Below are 13267 nucleotides of genomic sequence, written 5' to 3' on the forward strand. Positions count from 1 at the left end.
TTTTTTTCCAAATTTTCTTTTTAGTTTTATACTCCATTTAAATGACATTATGTTTCCCCAAAAAAGAGGGCTTTAGGCTTAAGAGGTAGTTTCAATTTTTCCCATTTCCTCTCTTCCAAAATTTCCAAATCTGCGCATGGCGACAGCGCTGAACGAGAATCTGGAGAATTCTTCTGCTCGGGGAGATGCCGCAGTGGAGCAGAATCACGAAATTCCGGATTCTGAAATGCCGAATCGTGGGTAAAAAATTCAATTCCTGCCTCTTTTTGTTAGACTTCAGTTGCTTGGATGTAGTACTGCAGCTGCGTATAGCTTTGAACTAATGATAGATAGCTTTGTATGTATGTGTACGGAGTGGAACAGGTGTGTAATCGATGATTGAGCTGTTTTATCGGTGGTTGGAACAATTTGTTCATCGTAGGCAATGTAATACTTCTGATTTTTCATATTTTTTACGATTTTAACCTATGCATTTGATGGAAATATCAGAAAATCAAGTGAAGGCTAAATCGGTATGATGCGGAGAAATTTACAGCATTACTTGGTATAGATTGTTGAACGGTTCCATCCATTACTGTGAATTTTAGATATTCTTAGATGAGAAGTTGCTGAGTTGTTATTTATGCATATGGTGAATTGAAAGGGAAATCGACCTGGTGCTGTAATCATAATGCTGAACTTTCGTGATATATGTTATGTTGTTGAATGGTTGCAACCTCGTTATTCCTCCTATTGTGTAATCTCCGCTGGATAACTTTCTGATGGTATGATGACTGCAGAGGATTGGCACCTGAACCATCATTTTCGGAAGAAGAAGTGAGGGGCGCACTGGAAATAAGTGCATCCACCGGGAAATTTTGGTATGTTCTTGTTTATGAAACTCCCTCATTAGGAAAACAAATCATGTTTTGATTAGTATGCTCCTTTCTCCCCTGTTAGTTTGGCTCTAGAAGTAGGTAGAGTAAGTGGGAACTATCTTTAAGATTTATTCTAGCAAGTTCGATACATATTTTCCATTCACTCTCATTGAAAATAATAATTTAGCTCAGAGATAATTTTTTATATCACCATGCAGTTTAAAATATGTTCAGATCATTCTATTTTGCGCAATTTATATATAGAACTGGTCTTAAATGAGCTTTTGATGGTAGTAATCCCACTCCTACGATTGCAGGCTAGATTGGGAAAAACTAAGGAGTATATTGTCCTTCCATCTTAAGCAGGTATGGGGAGGTATGCTGGGTTTTCAGCTTAAGATTTCTTGCTATGATCTAGTATTTATTTTCTTTTCATAGCCTCTGAACTAGAGGAATCAGTGGTGGACTAATACTCTTAACAGTTTTTCATAGACATTATATTTCCATCTGTGAGTCTACTAGTATGTAACTCTTTCAAATTCCATCTTTAAGGTCCTCTCAGAATATCCAGAGTCTAACATGACCGTCGAGCAGCAGACTTCTGCATTAGGGGAGACGTTCCAGGAACTGGTGAAAAGGTTGGATGATGGTATTCCCTCTTTCACACCTTTCCCTCTTTTTAACTGTCTTGGGCATATTATCTATTTTCGTCAGAGTAAGACACAGGCTTGATATACTGAATTATGACTGAAGATGATCTTAAATTAGGCACCAAATAGCTATAAATTAGGCATATGTGTAGGCATATCTTGCATAATTGGAATAAAGCATTAACAATTGTCTCTAATTATGTTTTTTAGCTCTTCATAGCTTTGATGAAGGCCCTCCATTTACCTTACAGAGGCTTTGTGAGGTAATCGTTTTATCTTTTTGTGCTGACATTTTCTTGCGTACTTTGGTGCAAGTGTATTCTCTCGAATGATTTTTTTTCTATCATGATCTGTTTTGTGGAATATTTCTGTTAGAAGATATATAGTGCTTGTACAATCTTTAATATTAGTTTCTTGTTCTAACTTATGAAACAGATCCTATTATCTGCAAGAAGTATCTATCCTAAGCTGTTGAAGCTCTCTTTGGCTCTAGATAAGGTATTTTACCCTCTCTTTCCAAAATCAAGTTTCATACTCCGTTGTATTTGGAATGTCGAATTTGTACTCAAATATCTGTTGCCAAACCGTTCACTCTAATTTTATGTATGGTCACTACGGACTTGGGAAGGTCCCCTTTCATCTGTAGTCTTGTAAAGGTTCTGGAGATGATTACTTTTCCATCATCTGATTATTAGACATTCTCTATTTCTGGGAACTACCATATCTACCATGCTGCATGAAAAAATTTCTGATTATTGTTCTACTTATATGTGCAGAATATACTTGTCACATCAACATTGAAAATCTGCACCGATCCATACCCACCCACAACGGAGCAAAATTCAAATGGGGCTCACGAGGGAAATGGAAATGCCCTGCCTCAGAACAACGCAGTCGAAAATGGGGGACTAGAACCCCCAGTCCTCGACCGAGATGAAGTAATGACCGATGCTCAGGAAGCCGAAGTAGTCATTGGTGATGCTCAGGAAGCCGAAGTTGCCATCGGTGACAATACGATGATGGACATGGAAACTGCCGAGGAAGTAGCCAAATCACCAGAAGCAAATCCTGCTTCGAAGGTTGACTCTTAACACCTCTTGATCTACTGTGCTAGAATGATTGATTTACAACGATTGAGGCATAATTTTGTACTAACATTTTTAAAACGTACAATTATTCGTGCACCAAGCACTAGTACTTTAGTATCGTTTTTCAACTCTTAAAACAGGTACACAATCTAGAATTTTGAGTTTAGGAACTTATTGTATTTCAAAGTTCGAAAACAGTAGTAGTAATATTTACATCATTATTTAAAAACTAGGAAAATTTTAATTTACTGAAAATGAGATAGATGATTAGGAACTTCTTCACTAAATTTTACCCTTTCCATCACATTATAATTAAGGTATTTCTTTTGGACATAGAGAATCAGAGATTGAGGAATAAATGTTCTAGTGAGTTGAGTAAGAATAAAATTTTACTCCTCTCCTAGTTGAGGTAAATTTTTGATGAATTAAGCTGGATGAAAATAAATTAGATAAGTGAAGACAGTTATTGAGAGTACAAAATTAGAAAGTTCAGGTATGTTGAATTTTACCGTAAAGAAAAAAAATGACTCAGTTGAACTACAATTGTAATAGAACTGGAAGGGGATAGTACAATTTTATTTAGTTAGACTAAGAAGTGTCGACTAAAAATGGCTTAAGAATAGAGTGAAAATCACTAAAAACTGAACTACTCATTTTGTCCTATAAAAATAGGCCACTTTAAAACAACATATATTTTAATGTATAATTGATAAAATAAAACAACAGAAATAAAAAATAATTAAAATATTATAAGAAGATAATAAGACCCATCCTATTTGAAAAAAATAGTCTTCAAAAATAAAATTTACTAGAACTAATTTTATTTGATAAACCAAAATAACAAAAGAGTTCTCCTTTTATGGGACGGATGGATTAAAAAATAAAGTCATTCAAAACCTCTAACAAAAGATTATCAATAGACACCAACAAACAAGACATTCAAGCAAAAGAGAAGGCATAGAAGAAGAAAGTCTATCGCAAGTTGAGAAACAAACACTGGTTCTATAAATCAACAAAAAAAAGCAGTATTTTTCTACACAACCCATTAATTTTGTATATATTAGAAGCCTAGTAACGCCAAATGGCAGTTGCGAAGGACAACTTCAAAATCGTCCTGCGTTATACTTCCTAAATTAGAATTAAATATACTCTTAGTTTTCTTCAGTAGCAAAGTGTTGCGGCTCGTAACCTTAGCAGCATCACTCCGCACTGAAAAATATTCAGGGGAGGTGGATAAAATTGAGCAAAAAATATAGATGGAAGCTTTAGAAGTGTACGGGTTCGAAATTGGAGTTAAAAATTCCTCAAAATTGCCTTGGCTGGAAATCTGGCAGTTATGAGTCGACCATTTCATCTTGTATCTCGTTGGGAGCGATAAGTCCTGGTATGGAGAGCATGCGTTCTCGTTCTCTTTCTCTCTGGGCTGCAGCTTCCTCTGCATAAAGATCTTTGTTATCCTGAAACAGGAAACAAAAAAAGTGAACGGCAGTGAGGATTAAGTATCCACCAGATATTACTTCCAAGTTTCAAGCATGCTTGATCATTTTAAGTCAAAATCAACTACATTTCAAAGGAACATGATGGCTGACAAGAAGCCTGATATCATAGCGGATATCATTATATATAAAAATGTACTGTATGTGCAAACACGTGTTAACTCAGAGCAACACTTTACCTGAGCTGAAAATTCCTTAGATTGCACAAGAAAGTCTCTTATGTGGTTTTTGAACGAGGACAAATCTGCTCTAGACTCAAAAAGTCCGTTGACAAATTGTGTCACCTGAAAGAGACAATCAAGTATTAAGAGATGCCATGTGCATCAAAATAATGCAGGGTTTTGCATTTTATTACCTCAGTAGCTATCATGTTAGGGAAGGAAGTGCTCAAAAGCTTAATTGTGTATTCCCGAATGAACATCCCATTGTTTGGATAAGGATATGGAACAGTGGCAGCATCCCACAGAGGCTCAGTCAACATACCAGATTCAACCTGTGAATGTTAGATGGCATTCGATTTACCTCTAAGAATGTCTACAGAGGATAAAGGGACAGAAGAAATGAATAAGCAGGAAGTTATATTACCAGGCAGAATAGGTTCTGCAACACCAATACATGCAACTTAAAACCTGGCTTATGAAAAGTGTCCGTCAAAACAGCAAATATTTCTTGTTCTATTGTCAGAAAGTAAGTCCTGTAGAACTGGTTACAGAACTCGGGTGCCTGCCAATCAAGCCCATGTAAATGGTAAGCACTTCGAATGTTTTAATTACTAACTACCTCAACAGTGAAAAAAAAAGAAGAAAAAAAAAGAGCACCTGAAAGTTTTTTAGCATCTCTAACAGAAGGTTGAGTCCAGTTTCAGCAATATTACGCTCAGTGTGACGGAAAGCCCAAATTATTGAATCTATCACAAGCTTCAGTTGCTGCATATCCCAAAAATGTTAGTATTTTCCAAAAGTGCAGAAATGTGGCATGCATCATTCAATAAAACTCAAAACCCTTTTTTAGCCGAATGTGAAAGACTAGTTACAACAGACTGGATGGGCCATTATGAGCAAAACAAGCACCGATTATACATACCTCACTGGACAAACGAATCAAAGCAGGAAAACAATGTGTAGCAATTGCTCGAAGAAGTGAAAAGAACTTCAGACGATGCTCTGGATAGTCTTCAAAATTCTTTGTTATCATCTGCCATAAGAATAGAGTCAGCAGCACACTCTTAATTAATAGCTGTGACATAGACGAAAATTCAAGAAAAAACATTTAAGAACGCAGATAAGCCAACCTCTAGAGTGCACTGGAATACAGCTTCAAATATCTTAGGAACGTCTTCAAGCATTGCCCCCTTATACCTAAGAGAGAAAAGGAGTTAATATTGTAAAAGAAACTAACAGCAGCTAATATAAAGCACAAAATAAAATACTGCAATTGAATAACCAAGAAAAATAAAATTACAAAAGAGATTCCAAGGCATACTTATTTACTATGGTGGCAAAAAGAGAGAGAACTTCTGACTCCCTTGCATCAGGCAAGTTCCGGGCATAATCACCAAGCACAGGGTCCATCATTGGGGGCACGAATTGTTTTCCAATATGTTGTTGATCTTCAGCTTTGTCAAGAAATGTCTCAATAAGCTTGAGGGTTTCCCTCTTCACAGAGCTGTTGAAAATATACATGACATAAATTTTGATATTCAGACGGTTGAGAGTCAGATGGCTCCAAAATCTCAAACATACCGTAAAAGTTTCACAATAGATGTTTTGGAAGCATAAGGTCCTCCTTGGGCAATACTGGTCGATATAAGTTCACTATACATTCTGTGGCAGAGAAGAAAAAGGCATGGTGAGGAAAGGTGCAACTAATAGGTATGTACAAAGAAAGTGTAATGTGTTATTCCGAAAACACAAAACCAAACAGACCTGTACACATTGAGCATGTCCAAGAAGATTAGAGTGATCTGTGTCAGGAAGTACGTTCCAAGGGAGTTTGCAACACAGGTATTTGTCTGCCGCAAAAACCAACACATGGAGTTATAGAACACAAAAATTATATATTAGAGCAAATTAACAACATTAGATAATCAATAAAATGAGATTTCAAAAGTGCACTAAAACCTATTACAAAGGGTGTCCTATATCATGCTTTAAACATTGTTATTCTTAACTATATTTCAAAATGAGGTCGTAATGGTAAAATCCAATAGAGGTTAAAGATAGTAAAAGCAAAAGCTTGAGAAATGTGAAAATCAAGTTAATGTATAAAGAGTGAAGATGAGTTAGAAATAAGCTCAGAAATAAACCTGTAATATATTAAGCACTGCTCTTATAACATCTGGATCTTTCAAGAAATCCACACTCTGGTGAGCTTGGCCAATGATTTCAGCCCATTTCTGCAATAAATTATGTGTTAGCTACATCTTATGCCAGTCAAGCACTACAATAGGTACCAATGACGATGAAAGAAGCATCTGGTTGAACAACTAAAACAAGCTTCCATCCCCAAACAGAAGTGCACCTTACCTGGTTAGGAAGCTCCATCAACCTCTGTAAATATTCAGTCCTCTTGTCAGGATCAGATTCTGCTTGAATCATATTGCCAACCTAAAAAATTAAGATAATGTAAGTAACAAATGCACGATAGAGGAAAAGGTAGTCAGAGCTAAAGAGAGTATTGGTGACACAAATTGACTCACGGATTCATAAAATGAATGGATCTGATGGGGTTCAAGATCTGCAATGGTCGCCGGAAGAGTAGTCAAAAGTTCAGAAACAAATGGTTCGTTCTCTCCAACCTGTACAGGTCAGGAAACACTTGTGTCTAAAGCAATAACCATCTAAGCTTGTTAGAATACATATTCTCAAAGAACCTAACCTGTACAAGGACAAATTTACGTTTGCACTTCTGAACAATTTTTAAGAATGTATCGCATGCCATGTCCTGCAAAATACCAGACAAAAGTAAGAAAATAGTGGACATTCAAGTAAATAAAGAGAGCAAAAAATTGTGTACATAACACAGTGAAACCATTATTGAATGATGAGAAAATTAAATGACACCATACACCATGTGAAATTGTGAATACCTAAATCAAAGTACTACAGATGATCAGATAGGAAATGGAGTAATTAACCTGAACTCCTGGGTGAGTTTCGTGCATGAATTCAAACAACTTGTTCACAACAGTTTTCAAAAACTTCCAGTGGGCCCTTAAAAATCGAGGGTACTGCCCCACTACATACCTGCAAAAAAAAATCAGATAAAGATAGAGAATATACAAAAAAAAAACTTATCATTCTTTCCCTGTCACTTCACTTCTAATAAAGAGATATAAATGATAAAATCAAAACGATTACAAGATATTATGAAATAATAAAACAAAATTGGTGGAAATCCTCACATGATATTACTAGCAATGACAGCTTTGTTGTCCTTCCCCTTGGTAATTTCGCAGAGGTTCAATAAATCACGAATAACCATCACCAAAAATCTATTCTCCTGCCCAAAGTAACAAGGTTGCATAAATATTTGAAGTAGAGAAGGTTAAATGAAGTAAATATCAAACATGAGTGGAAGAAATAGAAAAAGGTGCAAACATGAGTGGAAGAAATAGAAAAAGGTGCAAACAAGTAAATTGGCCCAATATTAGTTCTAATGAAAAAATGAAGTACAATATATGCATGTTTAAGGATGAATGCATGTAGGACCATAGATAATCAACATTGAACAAAACAATTACCTGTTCCTCTCCCATCGACCCCGAAATAGATCCAATGGCCCAACACAAGGTATTGAGATTGTTCCAGGTCCAATCCTCTCCATTGAGTTGTTTACTCAGTTTCCTGAGCATCTGACACATACGGGCATAAACTTTGTTGGTTGTAGTGGACAATTTAAAAATCATGAAAACCCAGAATCAGCATCAAACAATCACAAAAATAAAGAGAGAAACTGTTTTCAACAAGATACATGCAAGTAAAAAACTGTTTATGGTCTGACTCTATTGTTTCAGAACATAAAAGTTTTCTCTATAATCCTTCACGCAGATGGGATACCGAAGAACCCCTTCAATTATCAAAATAGAAACCTAGAGCAGTGGAGATAATAAACACCTGTTTTTCAGTATCCTCGTGATCAAGGTTTGCCAAATAGATCAATGTTTCCCTCATTATCTGCATGTTAGTAGTGAATGTCATCAATATGAATCCACAAATATCCAAGATTTAGAGAAGTTTGATAAATATAGAGAACCTTATACTGCACAAGCACATCATTATCTTTCATAGTTTCACGGACTATATTCCCATTTTCATCCTCAACAATGAGGACTTCTTCAGGCTTTGCCATGCGGCATATCATTAGTTGCCTTAACTTCGACATAGGAGCAGCAAAAAGTTGTCGTCTCTGCATGATCTGTGAACCAAGTCCTTCAGCCACACCCGAAAGCATAGGCGTCTGCTTGTTCAATACATAGGTTAGGACCACCATATGGAATTAATCGGAGCTAGACAAAAAAAATAGGCGGCGCAAAGAAGAGTCAACGACCTCAAACATTTCAGATCATGATATGTTCAACTAGTTAAGTAAAGGACATATAGAGCTTAATCCTCAATCTCACTAATATCCATCTAAATGAAATTTTAAAAGAATGCACTTTTGCTGTAAGCATTTGCATGCAAAATTCAAAGTACAGTAGCAGGAATTAAACTCTAAGAATACCTGGAAGCCCATCATGTTTCCAGCAGGACTGTCCAAGTTATGGTGTGCTTCAAACAGCTCTGAAACTAAAGAGTTCCAATAGTCCAAGCAAACCTGCATGACGATAGAATTGATTTATAGCATATACTATTGGAGGCAGAGTACAAACCACAAGGACTTGATAAACAGACCTTAAAAACTTCAGTATCATCCACATAAGATATGTTAATGAGATATTCAAGACCAACAAGCAGAAGATTTTTGTTCTCTTGTGAAGATTCGAGGACTCGTATGTGAGCCTGCACCAAGGAAACAAATCTACCATCAATTATAAAATAAATCATTCAGGAATTTGAATAGTCCAGATTTATATATGTGTGTCAGTGTACATGGGGATATAAAAATGGTTCACCTTGTAAAATGATGTAAAAAACAACGCCAAGTTTTGAATAAATGCCTGGAAAAATCATATCAGAATGTCAGTGCATTGACCCGAGAAGAATCAAGAAGAATGAATTTAGTATAAAAACTGAAAAGTACCTGCTCCTCACTAGTGCCATTTGCATAAGCCTCTAAGAAATTTGTATGAGATGGAAGGATGTTCTGATAGGCAATAGTGAAATACAGAGAATCAGCAGGCAGCCAGGCTTAGACCTAGCTCAGACATAACTGAAAGAGGCAAAGGCTATATAGAAACTGAGAGATAAACTACAGTACCTGTAATTGCACCATGAATATAGAATACATATTGACATATTGTGCATTATAAAAATCCCCAAAACTAAGAGCAGCAATCTGTAGAAAACAAAACCATGTAACAGCCAGCCAAAAACAGAACAAAATATCATAAATTAGAAAATGATTGCAGAACAGACCTCTGTCAGACATTGTAGAGTAAGATTGCGGTAGGCAGGCGCAGTGAAGAAATTTAGCAGTTTTTCAAGCTGCCAAACAGAAGCATCAAATACTACTTCAGAAACAAGCACATCTTCTTTACTTAAAATGCTCAAACAATATGAGTTACGGTATAGCACATTAGCATCTGTTCCCTCATCCAATAAGCCACAAGAAGAAATAGAATAGTACAAACCAGTGGTGATTGAAATATATATCCTAGAGGAATCCAGGAAAGGAAAGCATGCAGTGTAGCCAGGGTAGCCCTGATGAGCTCAGCTCTTTGAGACGCCGACAATACATACAAACATAGTTCGTGAATAAGCTGGAACTCTCTACAGACAGAAAATTAATCCTTAATTTTGCAAATGAAGAGAAGAATTAAGAATAACAACTTGCTTGGAAATTCATAGCAACAGATAGGTGGAAGATACATTAAGATAATGCATAAATATTTTACCTGTTCAACGATTGTTTCAACTCTTTAATCTTCTGTTGGGTCATCTCACCCCTTGAGAAGTCAAAAACCTCTTCACTAAGAAGCTGGCAATAAAATATGCAAGTGAATAACATGCGTATACAAATTTTATGATTAAAATAAATGTGAAGAGAGTTTACTTTCAGAATTGTCATGCAATTCTCACAAATAGTTTCGCTTGTTTTTGCTGCTGCAACAAGGTCAGGAATAAAGCTTGTCCACCGAGCTGGCCACTCATGCTTCAAGATCTGAATATACAGACATAATTGTGAAATTCTATGAGAAATGTAATTCAATGAAACAGCACATAAACAAGTATAGTGCTAAGCATATGAATCTCCATAACTTGGTACAGTGTAAATATTACCTGGACTAATATAATGTTCAACTTATTAACGTAAAGCCTCTCACGCCGGAAAGAGATCTCATCACTAGATAGCTGATAGACATAATAACACGGAAAACGTATTATATCACTATGTATACTTTCTCGAAAACATGAAAAAGACCAAGGAAAACCACTACAACAAAATAATTTTTGGAAGGAAAAAACTTTTAAGCACCTTCACAATAACATCAGAAATATAATTCTTCATTCCATCCCGCTGTTCAACTGGCAATGCATTCCATCTGTATTTAATAACACCTTCTAGAACCTGTAAAAAGAAACTCAGCAGTAGTATTTTTCATCAGTATCTGCAAACAATCTGTAATAATTGAAAGACCAGAGAAACAACATTTATCATGATCATATTAACATTTCACAAACCTGTAAAGCAAAAAACTTGGTATTCAAACTCTGTGTACTAGATAGTATGTGAACCACTTGAAGCCACATATCTGGGTTATTTTGCAAATCCCGTAGGATATGATCTGCAGCCGCCCTCTGCCACAAAAGCAGGAAAAAATTTGAAAGGTGAGTTCCTATCCAACGATAGAGAGATACATATCTAGTGTTCCTGGTGAGTATGCAATTGTCATACAAAAAGGAAGTTTATATAGTGAAAATAACAAAAAATCAGTGCAACTTTTTTCTATCCAGGGTAATTATCCTGTTTCATAATGGCTGGTGACCCCGAGATATCTAGAGAAGAAGCCCATGCAAAAAGGCAAAGCAACATCAACTGTCATAACAAAGAAGCATGTGCCAAAACCACAAGGATGTCAATTCCTAGCAGAACCACACATCTCACATGCATGGCAGTAGAACATTGCCATTTATATTTTCCAGCAGTTGAGGGGACCATTGAAAGTAAAGAAACAAAGAATAAAGTTTAAAGTGGCAATATATCTATTAAATTGACATGATCCAAGTAAGTTAGCAAAAAATTGCACACACAGGTAATTTCCTATAATGAAATGTGAACCAACAGGCAATAAGTTAACTAGTTGCCCCCACAGCTTATCGCATAGTACTTCACTAATATAAACAACACCTGAAAAGAAAAAAGAGACAGCAACATATAGCATGCTCTCACAAATACAGTGACGGATCACAGTCTTTACAAACTTCAATATTTTTCTAAAACACCAAGACTGCCTAGCAGATAAATGAACCAATGATAGCATAAAACGCAAGAAACATCGTGGGGGGCTAAAACGTCATGCTTGGCATGTAAAGGTATCGACCACTTCCAATAAAGCTCTTCAAATCACATTCTGGGGTGCTCAGTGTTCCAGGTAGAACTTTCAAAGCCACATAAGAAATAAATTTTTTAAAAAAAAAGCAATTAAAATCACAGGTTTTACAGTCGTCCATATTCTGCAAACTCTATCTTCCAGCTAATGTCTTACCTAACACAGTGCGCTTTAGACGCACCAGATAATGTTTTTCAGAGAAGTCGGCATAATGCCACTGTTTCCAATGTCGATTAGCATTGATTAACAACCAATTTCAAGCAACTCAAAACACCACTAGCAGATTAGGGGAAGTTACAAGCCCTTACAACGTTGAATGCATTACAAAAAATACAATCATCCGGGGTTCAGTACAATTGACTAATTCCGTGTAATGATTTGCATGTCAGGGTTATTAAAATCATTTCAAAACGCCGATTGTTCCTAAAATCCCATGGAATTACCCAATCACACAAAGTCAGCTTAGTTCAATAGCTACACTATCCGAAATGCGCACAAACACTCAACTACAGAGACTATCAACGAAACAAAAATTGCTTCAGACCTCCTCCTTGGATCCGGTGCCATAGAAAGCGGCGACAGTGGCGTCCAGCAGTGAAACATCCATCGGCTGACTTAAATCGCGCAGCTTCTCCGCAGCCATGGCGGAGGCCAGCAGTTACCTCAATTAAACCCTAAAACCCCAAAAAACACTATCCTCTCTTGCACAAAAACCCTAGCGCGCGACTGTACTGTGACGGCAGTGGAGCAAGCCCTAGTATTAGCGCTGAGAGCTCGTGAAGAGAGACAACAGCGGCGGTAGATGTTGGATATGTAGAGAGAGATAGAGTGGTGATTGAGAATGAGAGAGACAGCTTCAATATAAAGCAATAGGGGTTTTAGAGAGAGAGAGACTTTGAAAATGTTTTTCAGCCTTCCCTCCCGTTTTATATGCTTAGAGAGAAAAGATTATTTCGCATTTAAATAAAAGGGTAAAAAGAGGTTGGGATTCTCTTGAATCATGGGTTGCTTTTCAAATTGAAATTGGGTCGGGTAATCCAATATGGGTCCGGGTTTTTTTCTCTGTTTTAAATACTCCTCTTGCGGCCTACCGAGTTTTTTTGGGTTTTTTATGTAATTTTGAAACATTTTTTTCCAACGGCCTATTTCCCGTGTCGTTGAGATGAGCTAGCGTTGCAGTAGCTGTGGCGGGATGGGCAATGGGTGACGTCCCATTTCATTGAGACGAGCTAGCGTTGCAGGAGTGTGGCTGGAAGGACGGTTCAGGCGATGTGTGTGTTGTCTATATTATTTTCAGTTTTTTGTTTATTATTAATTTTAATAGTTTATACTCTAAATTATAGAAGTACTTATTTTATTCATTTATGATATAAAATAAATAAATACAAATAAGAACAAATAAGTTTTCTAATATGTGTTTTCTGGGATTTTAATCATGTAAGTAGTTTTTAGATTTTTGTTAATG

The 13267-nt window shown here is 36.4% G+C and overlaps 2 protein-coding genes across 2 annotated transcripts; one reads left to right on the top strand and one right to left on the bottom strand.

Moving 5' to 3' along the window:
- Positions 1-45: 45 nt before the first annotated feature.
- Positions 46-2732, top strand: LOC121767505 (serine/threonine-protein phosphatase 4 regulatory subunit 2-like). Its single transcript, XM_042163791.1, has 7 exons — positions 46-240; positions 780-860; positions 1175-1223; positions 1410-1506; positions 1718-1770; positions 1943-2005; positions 2284-2732. The coding sequence occupies exons 1-7, from the start codon at positions 137-139 to the stop codon at positions 2596-2598; spliced, it is 762 nt and encodes a 253-aa protein (XP_042019725.1). The 5' UTR covers positions 46-136; the 3' UTR covers positions 2599-2732.
- Positions 2733-3577: 845 nt separating this feature from the next.
- LOC121793011 (protein EXPORTIN 1A-like) lies at positions 3578-12716 on the bottom strand. The gene is made up of 32 exons (XM_042191189.1): positions 12347-12716; positions 10934-11050; positions 10728-10820; positions 10532-10603; positions 10305-10412; positions 10147-10229; positions 9883-10021; positions 9668-9736; positions 9510-9587; positions 9333-9395; positions 9205-9249; positions 8984-9091; positions 8814-8906; positions 8346-8549; positions 8207-8266; positions 7834-7944; positions 7495-7592; positions 7228-7336; positions 6969-7034; positions 6790-6888; positions 6617-6697; positions 6397-6486; positions 6017-6102; positions 5834-5914; positions 5574-5756; positions 5383-5449; positions 5175-5285; positions 4910-5017; positions 4677-4814; positions 4447-4584; positions 4271-4375; positions 3578-4052 (listed from the first exon to the last, which is right to left on the bottom strand). The coding sequence occupies exons 1-32, from the start codon at positions 12443-12445 to the stop codon at positions 3930-3932; spliced, it is 3225 nt and encodes a 1074-aa protein (XP_042047123.1). The 5' UTR covers positions 12446-12716; the 3' UTR covers positions 3578-3929.
- Between the last annotated feature and the right edge of the window lie 551 nt (positions 12717-13267).

Source organism: Salvia splendens, chromosome 2 (assembly GCF_004379255.2).
Source record: "Salvia splendens isolate huo1 chromosome 2, SspV2, whole genome shotgun sequence".
In the NCBI taxonomy this organism is placed as follows: Eukaryota; Viridiplantae; Streptophyta; class Magnoliopsida; order Lamiales; family Lamiaceae; genus Salvia; species Salvia splendens.